Here is a 14,620-nt window from a genome sequence, read left to right as displayed (position 1 = left end):
ACTTTCTACTGTCGAAATCCGACTCATTTCTTGAACCTGGGTTATGTCCTTTGCGAGTGGTAAAACGTTGGGATTATTAATTTCGGTCTAGAAAAGCGCGAAACTGCATCCGCGGTTCTCGGTCGTTGTCTCCATCGAGTTGAGGAATGGATGGCCGGGGACCCGAGAAATGACCGATTTTTAAGTCAGTTAAACTTTTTCGGGTCCTCTTCTAGGCGTGCAACCGAAGTATGTCCATGCAGTCCTAGTGCCGCCGGATTTGAAGTTGGTGCTTGTTATGGCCATGGAAAAGTGCACGTGCATTTTATATTAGCTATCTAGCTAGCATGCTCTTCACCCCCTGAAATAAGGAGTTGATTCACTTTCTTTATTTAATGTAATGTCAAATTAAATAAAGGCCTAAAATAATTACCTTTTGTACTGCAGACAAAATCAAAACAACTGTTTAAGTATGAATGTACAGTTTCGGTGGATATCACAGGCTGCTCAAAAAACTGTTGCTTTACATTCGTTTTTCTTCAAGAGTAAGACATGTCACACATTTGCAGGAACAAGGTTCTTTAGCATATTAAATTATGCAGAACCCAATTCTGCTTCTGCACCATCCCTCTCTTGGGCAGCAGGGTAGCCTGGTGGTTAGAGAGTTGGATTGGTAATCGAAAGGTTGCTAGATTGAATCCCCGAGCTGACAAGGTAGACATCTGTCGTTCTGCGTACTTAAACCCACCGTTCCTAGGCAGTCATTGAAAATAAGAATTTGTTCTTAACTGACTTGCCTAGTTAAATAAAGATAAAATAAAAACCCCACACATTTAATGTTCACACTGCACAGTTCTGAATGACTGGACAGATGGCGCTATGCCACTTTATTGCGGTTGGAATCAAATCTGAGTACCAGCACCATACTCACTCCACTCCATCCTCATTCCAAGAAGTGGATTCAGTCAGTAAAGATAATGCAATTAGACCACCCTGTGTGTCCGTCTGCAGTCAATTACCCACTTCTCCACGGTGGATTGGGTGACTGGCCTTTCTGAGATATAGACTAGAAACATTGGATGTCACTCAGCCACTTCTCCTTTAACCCAGGGTTTGGGTGCTGGGCTCTGCTCCTTCTTGACTGTGGGTGTCTCTGTCTGGCATGTGTCATTAAACCGCTCCCTGGCCTTCTCCCAGTTCCTCTGGGTCTTGGTCCTACTCAGAGTCCCAGCCTCGTCCACCGACACAGCAGCTCCTGCCCCAAAGCCTGACTGGGACTTCCGGATCTTTAACTGGATCTACGGGAAAACCAGAATGGTAGGAAATATCAGATCAGATGTGTGAGCAAAGTGAGAAAGAACTGGGATGAAATCACAACAGGTGGAGGATACTGGTCTGAGGTTTGGTCAACTTAAAACTATAGCTATTCATTAATCCCTAGTTAAATACTACAGAATAACTCCCATCTCTGAACACTGGGAATACTAGGAGGACTCCAACAGAAAGGGGGAAATGTTAAGATTACCGGGTCTTTCATTCCAGCTCCATCTTTGCCCAGGCCTTCTCCTTTCTTCCAGCCCATCTTCTCCAACATCTTCCTTCCCTTGTTGACTTCACTGATCTCACTGGACAAGGAGGGAAACAAAGTACAAAAAGAGACAAAAGACAACTTCAGATCAGTCTAGGACGTGGGAACCACTAGTTCTTACTACATACATGTGCATACGTGGCACACACACACTTGCAATGACTCAACCAATCAGATGGCTACGTACACGTGTACAGAGGCGGGTGCGTCATCCCGTTGAAAGACTCCCTCGCTGCCCACGGTCTGACGGCGAGACTCGGCCCGGTCCACATACCTGGGGTTCCTCAGGGCTTTATCCTCCTCATACTCAGAGCTCTGTTGGAACAGAGGGAGACAAAGGAGACACTTACTAAACAAAGTAATATACTCACTGCTGTTAGCGACAAGGAAAGAAGGTAAACTATGGGACTGCTCAGTCTCTAGTAACTTACATTTCAACAAGACTTGCTTGAGCAAAAACAGAACAGTTTAATTGGATGAAAACTTCTGTCAGATAACATCTTTGTATACTCAGAGAAGCTAGGTGGAGATCTGATTGACAAGGACATTTCCAACAAAGGATTACCAATGGACCTTATTGAGCAGTAATAAAACAGCAGACGGGGACAACAGATGAAGTTGTAGTGGTGGTGGAGAACCAGTCACTTACCTTCAGGCCATATTTAACCTTCATCTGTTTCAGTTCTTTCTGTCGGAGCAGCTCCTTGTCCTCTTTGGTTGGAGCTGGACCTGAGGAACAACACATCTGGCTAGTTAGAGACTGGGCCGTGTGTGTGGCATGGGTAGCTAGGTGTGTGAGCATTGCATTAGTGTTCGGTCTTATACAGACAACGTACAAAGACGGATGCAACACATGAGTGTCCGCAAATTAATCAGGTTGTTCTCTACCGGTCTGTAGTGGTTGGTTCCTCTGGTGTTTGCTGAGGTGAGCCATGACCTGTCCAGGTTCACAGCCGTCACAGGTGTCTGTCCCTGCGTGGATGTGGAAGGACAGAACAGTCTCTCCCATCTTCACCTCATCCCCATGGGTCAGAGGGCAAGGGTCACACTTAGCGTTGGGCTGATGGGAGGGAAAACAATCCTGTTACTACTTCACTTTCCAACCAAGGTGTGTGAGTGAGTGCGTGTCTGACCCACCTGTAGGATTCGGTTGCCATTGAGGACAGTTCCGTTCTGACTTCCCTGGTCCACTAGCATGTAGCACTGTTGGTCCTGGTCAAAGTACACCTCTGCATGGAGCTGGGATTTAAATAAAATATATAGAACCCATCAAAACCATTATGATTTAATTTGATGGCCTGCAGAATCTAACAAATAAATGAAATAAGTTTTCATACCTTACTGACCCCCATTTCAGATATACTAATGGCATGGTTCATATCCTTCTCCCTGAAAAGATAGACTTATGTGAAAACAGTACCTCAAAATGTCACAGGTAGTTTAAACTTAATTTCAGAAATAATGATCTGAGCTCTCATTCCCCCTGGTGGTTAAATAGACAAACTGACCACGCATGGGCCGTTCAATCGAAACAAAGCAGAGTCTACAGCGCTGTACTGACCTGCCAATGGTGGCTGGAGAGTCAGCTGTGATGATGAAGAGTGTTCCTGTCTGTAACACTGGAGATCTGACCACTGTCACCCTCACACAGGGTGGCCACACCTTCTCAGCAACTGGGGACACACATACACACAATATCACATACACTGACATGACAATTCTGCTGAGCAATATTTTAACTACAGGAAACATTTAGGAAAACAGATGAACAAATATCAGGTGATGTTAGATTTTTGACACAGTGCTTTGTTTCATTCTGCCTTCACCTTTAAAGAAACTCAAGCGAAAAGTGCATAGAAAGCTGACAGGCTAAATAACTCTAAACTGTGTCCGTCCTCGCCTCTCACCTTCCTGACTCTCTATCTCTGACTCTGAGCTGTATTTGGTGGGAGGAGGGGAGGAAGAGGTAGACTTCCATTCTCTCTCCGACTCAGTGATCTCCCCCTCCTCAGGATCATTGTTCCCACTCGAGTCATCACTCTGTGACGCAGACGCTGCTTTAGCCTTCTTTTTCTTGATGAGTTTATCTGATTTAGCCTTCTTCTTCTTCCTCCGCCTCGAGCTGCTCGCATCATCGGAGCGCAACCCGTCCTTCCTCTTCTTCCTCTTCAACGAGCGTTCGGCACTCTTCGCCTGGCGAGTCTTCAAGGAGCGTTTTTTTTGCAGATGAGTGTCTGGAGTAAGAGACCGGCCCCTATGCCTGCGCGAGCCTGTGCCCCTCTTCGGGATTCGCCGCTCCATCCATTCATCAAGGTCCAGCTCCTCCTTTACAAGGCCCTGTCGGCAGACAGGCAATAAATCAGAGGGGAGGATGCACCTGAAGCATCTCTAGAGAACTCCCTTGGCAGACACAGGACACAAGAGGCTTTCTAGGAATTTGGACAGTGAGCTCTCTGCATCAAAACCTCCCTGTATTGTTTTGTGGTCCTTTTTGGATATGGGTCTCAGTTCTCAAAGACAGTAGGCCTGTACTGCATCACAGCAAAGTCAATGTATTGACTCAAGCTTCAATACAATGAAAGTGATCCTCAAAAACGTACTCTTGACCAGACTAAGCAGCCAAATCCCTGAGCTCTGAAACCAGACTTTTTTTTTGCACCAAAGCTGTGTTGGCTATACCTCATGTCTGCATGGGGGTCTTTCTGCTGTTAAAGAATTGTTCTAAGTATCTATGTGAGACGTGTACCTCTACGGGAAGCTGAGTTCCAGAAATAGGAAATCTTCATGTTAGCCAGTGAGTTAGTCACGTCTTCTACCTATGACCAGAGGAATAGCATTCAGTCAACTAAACAGCAACTGCAAGCAATAGCCAAAACCCTGTACTTGACAAAAATGTATCAGACTCAAAAACAAAACTATAGCGGCTGCAGAAAGTCTAAAATCACCCCTGCAAGTATTTGACAACTGAGACCACATAGATCATGGTTAAAATGGATCCTAAGAAGTCAATTACAATCTCTAAACTACTGAAGGTGAGATGCTTCAGGAGCCTCATGTCAGCACAAATCAAAAACAGTAAGGATAACAGGTCAGTTGTATACAACAATGAGAAATGTTTAGCTAGTTAAAACATATCAATTATCCCTTCTTAATCATTTTTTTTATTTTTATGAATTTGCTGTAATCCTCTTGTAGTGTTTCTGGTTCATCTCTGGTATAGTCACCCACCTTATCATCCTGACGGGCGGTTCTCTCTGGAACTTTCTTCCACTTCCTTCCTTTCTTGTCTAGGCTCTTTTTCACCTGGCTGGTCTCTGAGACAGGCTGTACAGTAGGAACCTCTATCCTGGAGTGGAACTGGTACTTGCCACTCTCTGCATCGTAATAGTAGTACATGCCTGTGTTGTTATCATAGTACAACTGACTGGCCTAGGGGAGGGAGACAGTGACACAATTAAAAAGAGTGTTAAATAATGACATAGTGATCGTGTGTGTGGGTGGTTTAGTACCGAGTCGTAGTAAAAGCCAGTGCTGTGGTCGTAGTACATCCCTGTGGTCTCATCAAACACAAAGCCAGTCTGTGTCATGGCCTGCTCAGCTGTGGCTCTCAGCATGTCTGCTATGGAGCCCGTATCCACTTCCTGCTGGAACAAACACAAGCAAAGAAAGAAAGTTCCCAAACCATTTTTGCACTGTGTCGGTCATCGATCTTCTAGTATTTCTTGTGCTCTTCCAAATAGACATCATGATCATGTTTCAAATAGTCTTCTTTAGCCACGGCCCATGAAGGAGTGATTGTTGTCACGTGTTAGGAAGATCAGCACAAAAAAAAGGTAGTCTTTTGGAAGACGAGACACCTCACTGTCCTCAATCAGACTAGATTGAGTGGAGGGACGGTAATCAAACTCGCCTCTGGTTGAGCGGCAGTAATACCACCCTCTACAGACACATCTGTAATCATCGCTGTGGCGTTGTCTGTCGTCATGTCTGTAGCTGTGTCAGTGGTTGATTCTGCAGCTGTCATCTCTGAGGCATCAGTGGCTTCCTGCCCCTCAGGTGTCACGGTCCCCTGGGTGTCTGTAGTCACACCATCACCCTGGTAGTAGCCTCCTCCATAGTAGTAGTTGTAATAATCTGCAAATAACACAGAAGGATCAATGTATCTGTAAGTGGAGCAACATATAATCAAATTATTCATTTGGATCAATCCCAAACTGCTGGTCCTGGGAATTGGTGGTGGTTAGATTGCTCACCAGTTTCTGACCAGGTATATTCCTCTGTCTGTGTCTCAGCTTCAGCTCTCTCTTTCGCCTTTTTCTTTCGTTCATGAATCTCTGCACTAAGCTTGTTGACCTATTGTATCAAATTATGTTAAGGAAAAAAGTAGCACCGTAAGTTGTAAATTCACTCATTTGTGCATATCATATACTTATTTAATGATGGCTAGATTGTTCTTGGTAACTACCTGTTTCCTCAAGTCTTCATTGTAGCCTTCTGTGCTTTTCTGAAGACTCTCAGACTTGGTCAGTTGTTTCTGTAATTTGGTCAGTTCTTTTGTGCAGCTTTTCAGTTCTTGCTTTAGAGACTCGACTTTCTGGCGAAGCTCAGCCACCTCGGAATCCGACCCCTCCTCTCCTCCACTCGCCTTCTCTCCATTTGTCGCCATACTTCCGGCTGTCATTGACACACAGGGTTACAACGTGTAAAGTGATTGCTATAACCATAATATGCTAGCATTATTATTTGTTATATTGGTATGCATTAAAGGATAGGCCAGCTCTCAAACTCTAGGCAGCATTCTGCCTTCTCCCTACAGATCTCGGCCATTAGCTTCGCCCACGACTGCTTCATGTGAACTACAATTCCTATACTGTGTTTTAATGTTTAGAAACATCAACCATCGCTTGCGATACGGCTTTCGAAACATAATACCCTTATCTTTCATCAGCGAGAAAGAATCCTAAAAAGAAAAACAGATACACTTACTGTAGCAGTTTTGGCAGATCCATACAGCTAAGGGCATCTCCACCTGACAAAACTACACTTCCGCTACACTTCCCGAGTTACACCTACACAAAGGTGTTCGGGGCATACTAGATAGCTAATTAGCACAGGTATCGCCCCGTCTGCCATCTGTTTTCCGTAAAAATGCGCTGTAACATGGAGATATGGCCGTGTGGGAACACTAACCCTATCAAGGTGTGTATCAATTTAACCTTTCATAAAAATGTAAAAGATTTCTCGACACATGCGCCGAATACAATAGGTCTAGACCTTACCGTAAAATACTTACAAGCCCTTAACCAACAATGCAGTTAAGAAAATAGAGTTAAGAAAATATTTAATGAATAAACTTAAAAAATGCGGTACCAAGTCAATGTGCATGGGTGCAGTCCGGGTGGCCATTTGATCAATTGTTCAGCTGTCTTATGGCTTGGGGGGTAGAAGCTGTTAAGGAGCCCTTTGAACCTAAACGTGGTGCTGCGGTACCACTTGCCATGCCCTAGCAGAGAGAACAGTCTATGACTTGGGTGACTGGAGTCTGACAATTTTTTGACACCGCCTAATATATAGGTCCTGGATGGCAGAAAGCTTGGCCCCAGTGATGTACCAGTCATGCGGTGACGCAACCGGTCAGGACGCTCTCGATGGTACAGCTGTAGAACTTTTTGAGGATCTGGGTACCCATGCCAAATCTTTTCAGTCTCCTGAGGGAGAAAGGCATTGTCGTGCCCTCTTCACAACTTTCTTGGTGTGTTTGGACTTGGTGTGTTTGGAGGTGACTCCGGGATGCGGCCTTCTAGGCAGAGTTGAAAAGAAAAAGCCTCATCTCAGACTGGCCAATAAAATAAAAGATTAAGATGGCCAAAAGAACACAGACACCGGACAGAGGAACTCTGCCTAGAAGGCCAGCATCCCGGAGTCGCCTCTTCACTGTTGACGTTGAGCCAGGTGTTTTGCATGGTACTATTTAATGAAGCTGCCAGTTGAGGACTTGTGAGGCGTCTGTTTCTCAAACTAGAATCTAATGTACTTCAAATCTTGCTCAGTTGTGCACCGGGGCCTGCCACTCTTTCTATTCTGGTTTGAGCCAGTTTGCACTGTTCTGTGAAGGGAGTAGTACACAGCATTGTATGAGAAATTCAGTTTCTTGGCAATTTCTCGGAACAGGAATAGACTGACGAGTTTCAGAAGAAAGTTATTTGTTTCTGGACATTTTTAGCTTGCAATCGAACCCACAAATGCTGATGCCTCAGATACTCAACTAGTCTAAAGGACAGTTTTATTGCTTCTTTAAAATCAGCACAACAGTTTTCAGCTATGCTAACATGATTGCAAAAGGGTTTTCTAATGATCAATTTAGCCTTTTAAATGATAAGCTTGGATTAGCTAACACAACGTGCCATTGGAGCACAGGAGTGATGGTTGCTGATAATGGGCACACCTACCTAATTAGACATTCATTTTTTTTTTTTTATCAGAAGTTTCCAGCTACAATCATTTACAACATTAACAGTGTCTACACTGTATTTCTGATCAATTTGATGTTATTTTAATGGACAAAAAAAAGAAGCTTTTCTTTCAAAAACAAGGACATTTCTAAGTGACCCCAACCTTTTGAACAGTAACGTATTTACCATATCGAGAGACAGAAACATAAACCTTTTACCTTATCATGAGTAGATATAATTGCAAATGGTTAAATCCTTCCAACTGAAATTTAAAAAAGAACTTATGTTACGAATTGAACTTGACATTTTTCAACCCTTGTATATTGGTCATTATGTTGCGTGCTTTGGTATGTGTCTTCAAGGAGCGAACAAGGAGTACAGGAGGGGACTAAGCATGCACCCCCAAGGGGCCCCCATGTTGAGGATAGGCATGGCAAGTGTTTTTACCAGGATCCAGTTGCAGAGGGAGGTGTTTAGTCCCAGGGTCCTTGGCTTAGTGATTAGCTTTGTGGGCACTATTGTGTTGAATGTTGAGCTGGAGCTGATATGAAAGATAAGGGCCTAATGTTTCCAAAACCGTACTGCAAGCGATGTATGTTAATGTTCAGACAGAGCATACAGTAGACGCCTTCATCCAATGGCATGTGTAATGTAATGGAACAGAGAGTCATGATCAAGGGCTAGGGTAGGTCTAGGTACTATGGAAAAGCTAGCCTAGTTATCACCATAATGTCTGGTGGGCTTTATTCAACAGAATGTTGAATAAACTGTCATTTTAATTTACCTGACGCATGCGCGAACACCATGTACGCAATACGCATGCTTCAGGTGTGAACAAACCGTGAGAGCCACGCACAGACCGAATTTTGCTGTAGGTATTGTCTCAAATTACCAACGGCAGAAGGACAAAACTAGGATGAAACCAGTATGTTAAGTTCCAATGAGAGTTTGCTCCTTCATTCATTGATATGGTACGCTAGCGTTAGCTATCTGCTAACGTTAGCTGTGAATGGTCTTACCGATTCGTTTGTTTTCTTCGCTTGGACGAACGCCCTCGTTTCTCTCCGCCAAGAATATCAACCTGAAAGTTGAACATAAACATCTTGTAACCACCATGCATTGCTGACACACCCGACTACATGTTTTGTTGATAATAAAGAAAGTTACAATTGGTACAGTTGATGTGTTTACAATCCACCTCGACCGTGGCCGCCATTTTTTCAACCAACGTCATTCTATCATCCACCGTACAAGATGCCACAGCTGGCTGAGAGCGCCACTCGTGGTTTGGAGTTTGAATAGGTCGAGTATTTGGAAATAACTCATTATCGCTGGTTGAATAAAAAAATGCATGTATCGCAGAGGTTTGTGTTCTCAAAAATATGTGATGGTATCGATTATCAGTCAAAACATGTTATGCTGTAGAAATGTAAATACTACTGCACTCAATTTACTGTCAATAAATACTTCCACATACAGACCAGCAGGGGTCATGACGAGAATGGCTGTAGAGATTGTGAGCAAAATGTTTGCAGTTATTGTGTGTTGTTTGGAAACTCTGCCAAGCATTGCTTTCCAGCTCTTGACTGTTTCGAAATCCAAACATTAGGAAATTCATTTTTTAAGTGTTGTCTCCATAGTAACAACTTCAACAAATCACACAAATTTACACAATGTGTGTGTGTATATAAATGAACACCAAGTGGGCCTACAGTTGAGAAACTCAATTAAAAGTGACACACTTATTAATCTTAACTCCTGTGAAGAACATGTTCCCTCCAAATCAAAGTATCAGCAGCAGTAACATCATGCCTGGCCCCTAATGAAGAGTCATAAGCCCTATCCACAACCTACTTGTGTTACTAGAATGTTGGTTATGTAGTTGTTACCCCAGCATGTCTGTTTTTCCAGAGGATGGTCTGATGGGATTAGTTTGAACAAACTGCCTCCTGTTATATATTTTTCTCATATAAAATGTACCATTATGCCTGGAGGCTGTTCTAAGTGTGAAGATATTTCAACTTGTCTGGGCATAGCCTTATATTGGCTTTCAGTTTGGAGAAAGTCTAAATAATATCAATAATACCCATTAACTGTATGCAAACATTTAATTAACTGATGTATTTGGCACAATATTATCCTCTTAATGTTTTAAAAGAGAAATAAGCAAGGGGAAAGATAATATGACAAAACATATCATTCATCTGTAGGCCAAGTGCATTAGCACTTTGTTTTAAGCATCAATTTGTTCCCATGTTCTTACCAAACTGTGAGCAGCACCTGTTAAATGCTGTTATACCCCTCAAAACACAGGGATGAACATTTGCACAGGATAAGTATTATCAGAGGACCTTGAAGTCAGCAGAAAAACAGTAGGTTACTCTGGCTGGAATTATTACTCTCCCACCATGTGAAAATTACTGACATGGCAGATTCGCACAGAACTAAAATGAAGGATGTGGTGTTTTGTGCTCGTGCACCCAACTTCCCCCAGTAAAACGAATCCCGTCAGAATAGGGCTTCACACACACACACCAATGAATGTGACTTCCTGTTACTCCATGAGAGGAAGAAGTCAGCCGCCTTCTAATTTAATGGAAATACAGGCTTAATTAGTTGACTCATGATACAGGTGGAGGTAATGTAGGAAGCATAGAGAGCTGGGGAGAACACACACACACACACACACTGGAAGTGTGATGATTAATGTCGTGCACAAACCTTTAGATTAATGCACTCCAATTCCCTTAATTGGTATTTTCATTCCAGGCGTAGTGATGACCTTATTGTATTGCTGCTGAACGTTCAAGGGGCTTCAAGATACGTACAGCCAGGTACCTACCACATGGGCTTCTATCTGTTTCTCTCTATCTCTCTCACACACACAGACACACACACATGTGCATACTCCTCCATCCCTCCCTATCCCCTTCCACCCCTGTGTCCTTTGGCTCTTTCCCTCCCTCCATACTTCCATCTTTCCCTCAATCCCTTCCTGTCCTCCACACTATGGGTTGTTAATCCCTCTGTTTTCTGCCCAGACAGCAGAAGTGTGTAGATTATGGGTGTTACTCCGTAAACAGCTTTTAGTTTCCCTAAATCAGGATTCTGAATGCTGTTTCCTAGTCAAATTAATTCACCACACTTCAGTGGTCCAGATACACTTGGCACTGTGTAGAACTGCCTCACTGCATCGCCGTGCTTCTACACCTGCATTGCTTGCTGTTTGGGTTTTTTGGCTGGGTTTCTGTACAGCACTTTGAGATATCAGCTGATGTAAGAAGGGCTACATAAATACATTTGATTTGATTTGGATGTTACATGTTGTGCAGGGATTTTTCTGACATTGATATCATTTGAGCTTTTTTGGGGGGAACCTAAATCCAAACAGTGTAACATATATATATATATATACAGTGCCTTCAGAAAGTAGTAGTCATACCCCTTATTTTGTTTGAGTTCAAAATCGATTAAATATATATATATTAATAATATATATTTTTCTCACCTGTCTACACACAATAGCCCATAATGACAGAGTGAAAACATGTTTTTAGAAATGTTTCCACATTTATTGAAAATGAAATACAGAAATATCTAATTTACATAAGTATTCATACCCCTGAGTCAATTTTTTGTCAGTGTTCTACACAATATACTCTAATGTCAAAGAGGAAGAAAACTTTTTTCCACATTTATGGAAAATAAAACACTGATATCTTGATTAAATAAGTATTCAACCCTTTGAGTCTTTGGCTGAGATACAGCTGTGAGTCTTTCTGTGTATGTCTCTAAGAGCTTTGCACACCTGGATTGTACAATATATGCACATTATTCTTTTAAAAATTCTTCAAGCTGGTTGTTGATCAGTGCTAGACAACCATTTTCAAGTCTTGCCATAGATTTTCAAGGTACATTCAGGAACATTCAATCTTGTCTTGGTAAGCAACTCCAGTGTATATTTGGCCTTGTGTTTTAGGTTTTTGTCCTGCTGAAATGTGAATCTGTCTCCCAGTGTCTGCTGGAAAGCAGACTGAGACAGGTTTTCCTTTAAGGTTTTGCCTGTGCTTAGCTCTATTATGTTTATTTTTATCCTTAAAAACTCCCCAATATTTGCAGATGACAGGCATACCCATAGCATGATGCAGCCAAAATATATGAAGGGTGGTATTCAGTGATGTGTTGGATTTGCCCCAAACATAACGCTTTGCATTCAGGATATAAAGTATATTTCTTTGCCACATTTTGTGCAGTTGTACTTTAGTGCCTTATTGCAAACAGGATGCATGTTTTGGAATATTGTCAGTCTATCCTTGTTCTGAGAAATGAAGGCTATTCCATGTGAGAAATTGCCACGAAACTGAAGATCTCATACAAAGCTGTGTACTACTCCCTTCACAGAACAGCGCAAACTGGCCCTAACCAGAATAGAAAGAGGAGTGGGAGGCCCCGGTGCACAACTGTTGTAAAAGTCATTTACAACATTAACCATGTCTACACTTAATTTCTGATCAATTTGACATTATTTTAATGGAAAAAAATGTGATTTTCTTTAAAAAACAAGGACATTTCTAATTGATGACAAACTTTTGAACAATAAAAAATAAAAGACGGTCATGGAAAATTTAAAATTCCAAAACAAGGAATTTAGAAGTATTGACTTTGTTATTATATTTGAGCAAAATAATACAGTATTAGATATGGTAAAAGGCACAGAATTTAAGTTTGTTAGCTTTAAAATGGCAAAAATGTAGCTCAGCTCCATGGCAAAATGTGTAGAATTGCAGGACATTTGCTTTAAAACGGCAAAAATGTATCTTAACTCCATGAGGAAATTTGTAGAATATCACGAAATTGGCTTTAAAAAAATCTCTACAGTCGGGCCAACCACCCTGCCACATCCACCACCTAAGCCCCTTTTTGATCCAGATAAAACCTTGTTATGGGATGTGTGTGCATGCATGCGTGTGTGTTTGGTTGTATTTCACATCAACCTGTTAGATATTAAGGCCCTGATACCCTGGCCCATAGAGGGAAGTGGAATAAGGGAGAATAGTGGGAGGTAGTGGACGAAAGGAAAGGAGAAGTGCTGACAGACAGGATACAAGGGTACGTCAAATGGGTGGGGGCTGGGGGGCTGAGGGGCTGGGGGGCTGAGGGAAGGCTGGAAGATCCGAGCTGATACTTTTAACTGAATCGCCCAGAATAGCTGTGTTTAGGGGATTAGGGAGGGGAGAAGCAGGTGTCTGCGTGTGGATGACGTCCTCTGTGCGTAGGACAACTTCTCCCGATGAAAACCAGTGCTACACAATGTGAAAATGCTGGATGGTATCATAACGTTTGCATTTCTGTGTAAAATTGGAAACATTCTCCTTTCAAATTTTTGTGAGGGAAAGGAGATAAGCATCATTGATAGAGAAGTGATAGGTAAGGTCCCTGCATATCGACATGGATGGGGAGCTTATTGAACTGGTTTTCTGCACAATGGTTTGTGTCTGATAAGCCAGGCTTGTGGCATGTCATTACAGATAGTGTTTGGGATGTATGGTGGGCTTGGAAGTGATTACATCTGAGTGTTATGAAACCTCCAGGTGGTGGAATTGGACACCACCGATGGAAACAAGATGACTGTCCCCCTAACACACCATGTTTTTATCTGCATGAACAAGTTTTGCAGTGTAGAATATATATATATATATATACAGTGCCAGTCAAAAGTTTGGACACACCTACTCATTCCAGGATTTTTCTTTATTTAGACTATTTTCTACATTGTAGAATAATAGTGAAGACATCAAAACTACTAAATAACATACATGGAATCATGTAGTAACCAAAAAACAAATCCAAATACATTTTATATTTGAGATTCTTCAAAGTAGCCACCCTTTGCCTTTATGACAGATTTGTACAATCTTGGCATTCTTTCAACCAGCTTCATGAGGTAGTCACCTGGAATGCATTTAACTTAACAGGTGTGCCTTGTTAAAAGTTCATTTCTGGAATTTCTTTCCTTTTAATGTGTTTGAGCCAATCAGTTGTGTTGTGACAAGGTAGGGGTGATATACAGAAGACAGCCCTATTTGGTAAAATACCAAATACCAAGCTCAAATAAGCAAAGCGAAACAACAGTCCATCATTACTTTAAGACATGAAAGTGAATACATTTTGAAAATTTCAAGAACTTTGAAAATTTCTTCAAGGGCAGTCGCTAAAACCATCAATGAAACTGGCTCTCATGAGGACCGACACAGGAAAGGGAGACTCAGAGTTACCTCTGCTGCAGAGGAAATTCTACAAATGAATTTAGCAAAATCTGGACCCCTACAAATCAGCTGAGCTAGACAATCTGGACCCTCTCTTTCTAAAATGATCTGCTGTAATTGTTGCAACCCCTATTACTAGCCTGTTCAACCTCTCTTTCGTATCGTCTGAGATTCCCAAAGATTGGAAAGCTGTCGCGGTCATCCCCCTCTGCAAAGGGGGAGACACTCTAGACCCAAACTTTTATAAACCTATATCCATCCTGCCCTGCCTTTCTAAACTCTTCGAAGCCAAGTTAACAAACAGATCACTGACCATTTCGAATCCCACCTTACCT

General features: G+C 42.2%; 1 protein-coding gene across 4 annotated transcripts; it reads right to left on the bottom strand.

Moving 5' to 3' along the window:
- Positions 1–811: 811 nt before the first annotated feature.
- aggf1 (angiogenic factor with G patch and FHA domains 1) lies at positions 812–9,289 on the bottom strand. 4 transcript variants are annotated; one of them, XM_024382057.1, is made up of 17 exons: positions 9,187–9,289; positions 9,039–9,100; positions 8,238–8,281; positions 6,033–6,241; positions 5,821–5,920; positions 5,478–5,701; positions 5,077–5,208; positions 4,796–4,996; positions 3,475–3,904; positions 3,129–3,240; positions 2,905–2,956; positions 2,705–2,806; positions 2,456–2,627; positions 2,217–2,296; positions 1,755–1,882; positions 1,505–1,604; positions 812–1,277 (listed from the first exon to the last, which is right to left on the bottom strand). In XM_024382057.1, the coding sequence occupies exons 4-17, from the start codon at positions 6,231–6,233 to the stop codon at positions 1,062–1,064; spliced, it is 2,250 nt and encodes a 749-aa protein (XP_024237825.1). In that variant the 5' UTR covers positions 6,234–6,241; positions 8,238–8,281; positions 9,039–9,100; positions 9,187–9,289; the 3' UTR covers positions 812–1,061. The 4 variants fall into 4 exon arrangements, with proteins under 4 accessions (XP_024237825.1, XP_024237824.1, XP_024237826.1 ...); XM_024382056.1 differs by lacking the exon at positions 8,238–8,281; XM_024382058.2 differs by lacking the exons at positions 3,475–3,904; positions 8,238–8,281 and adding an exon at positions 4,314–4,383 and having other exon boundaries at positions 9,039–9,255.
- Between the last annotated feature and the right edge of the window lie 5,331 nt (positions 9,290–14,620).

Source organism: Oncorhynchus tshawytscha, linkage group LG20 (assembly GCF_018296145.1).
Source record: "Oncorhynchus tshawytscha isolate Ot180627B linkage group LG20, Otsh_v2.0, whole genome shotgun sequence".
Lineage (NCBI taxonomy): Eukaryota > Metazoa > Chordata > Actinopteri > Salmoniformes > Salmonidae > Oncorhynchus > Oncorhynchus tshawytscha.
The sequence above is the reverse complement of the archived record's forward strand: the minus strand, read 5'-3'. Positions and strand labels throughout refer to the sequence as shown.

Bases quoted from the DNA above. Each gene is read 5' to 3' on its own strand.
- aggf1 (XM_024382055.2), bottom strand. From the start codon at position 9,135: ATGGTGGTTACAAGATGTTTATGTTCAACTTTCAGGTTGATATTCTTG. The intron at 3,241-3,474 runs GTGAGAGGCGAG...GTGTGTCCCCAG, and splicing joins AGAGATAGAGAGTCAGGAAG to TTGCTGAGAAGGTGTGGCCA. The intron at 1,605-1,754 runs GTACGTAGCCAT...CTCCTTGTCCAG, and splicing joins GCACCCGCCTCTGTACACGT to TGAGATCAGTGAAGTCAACA.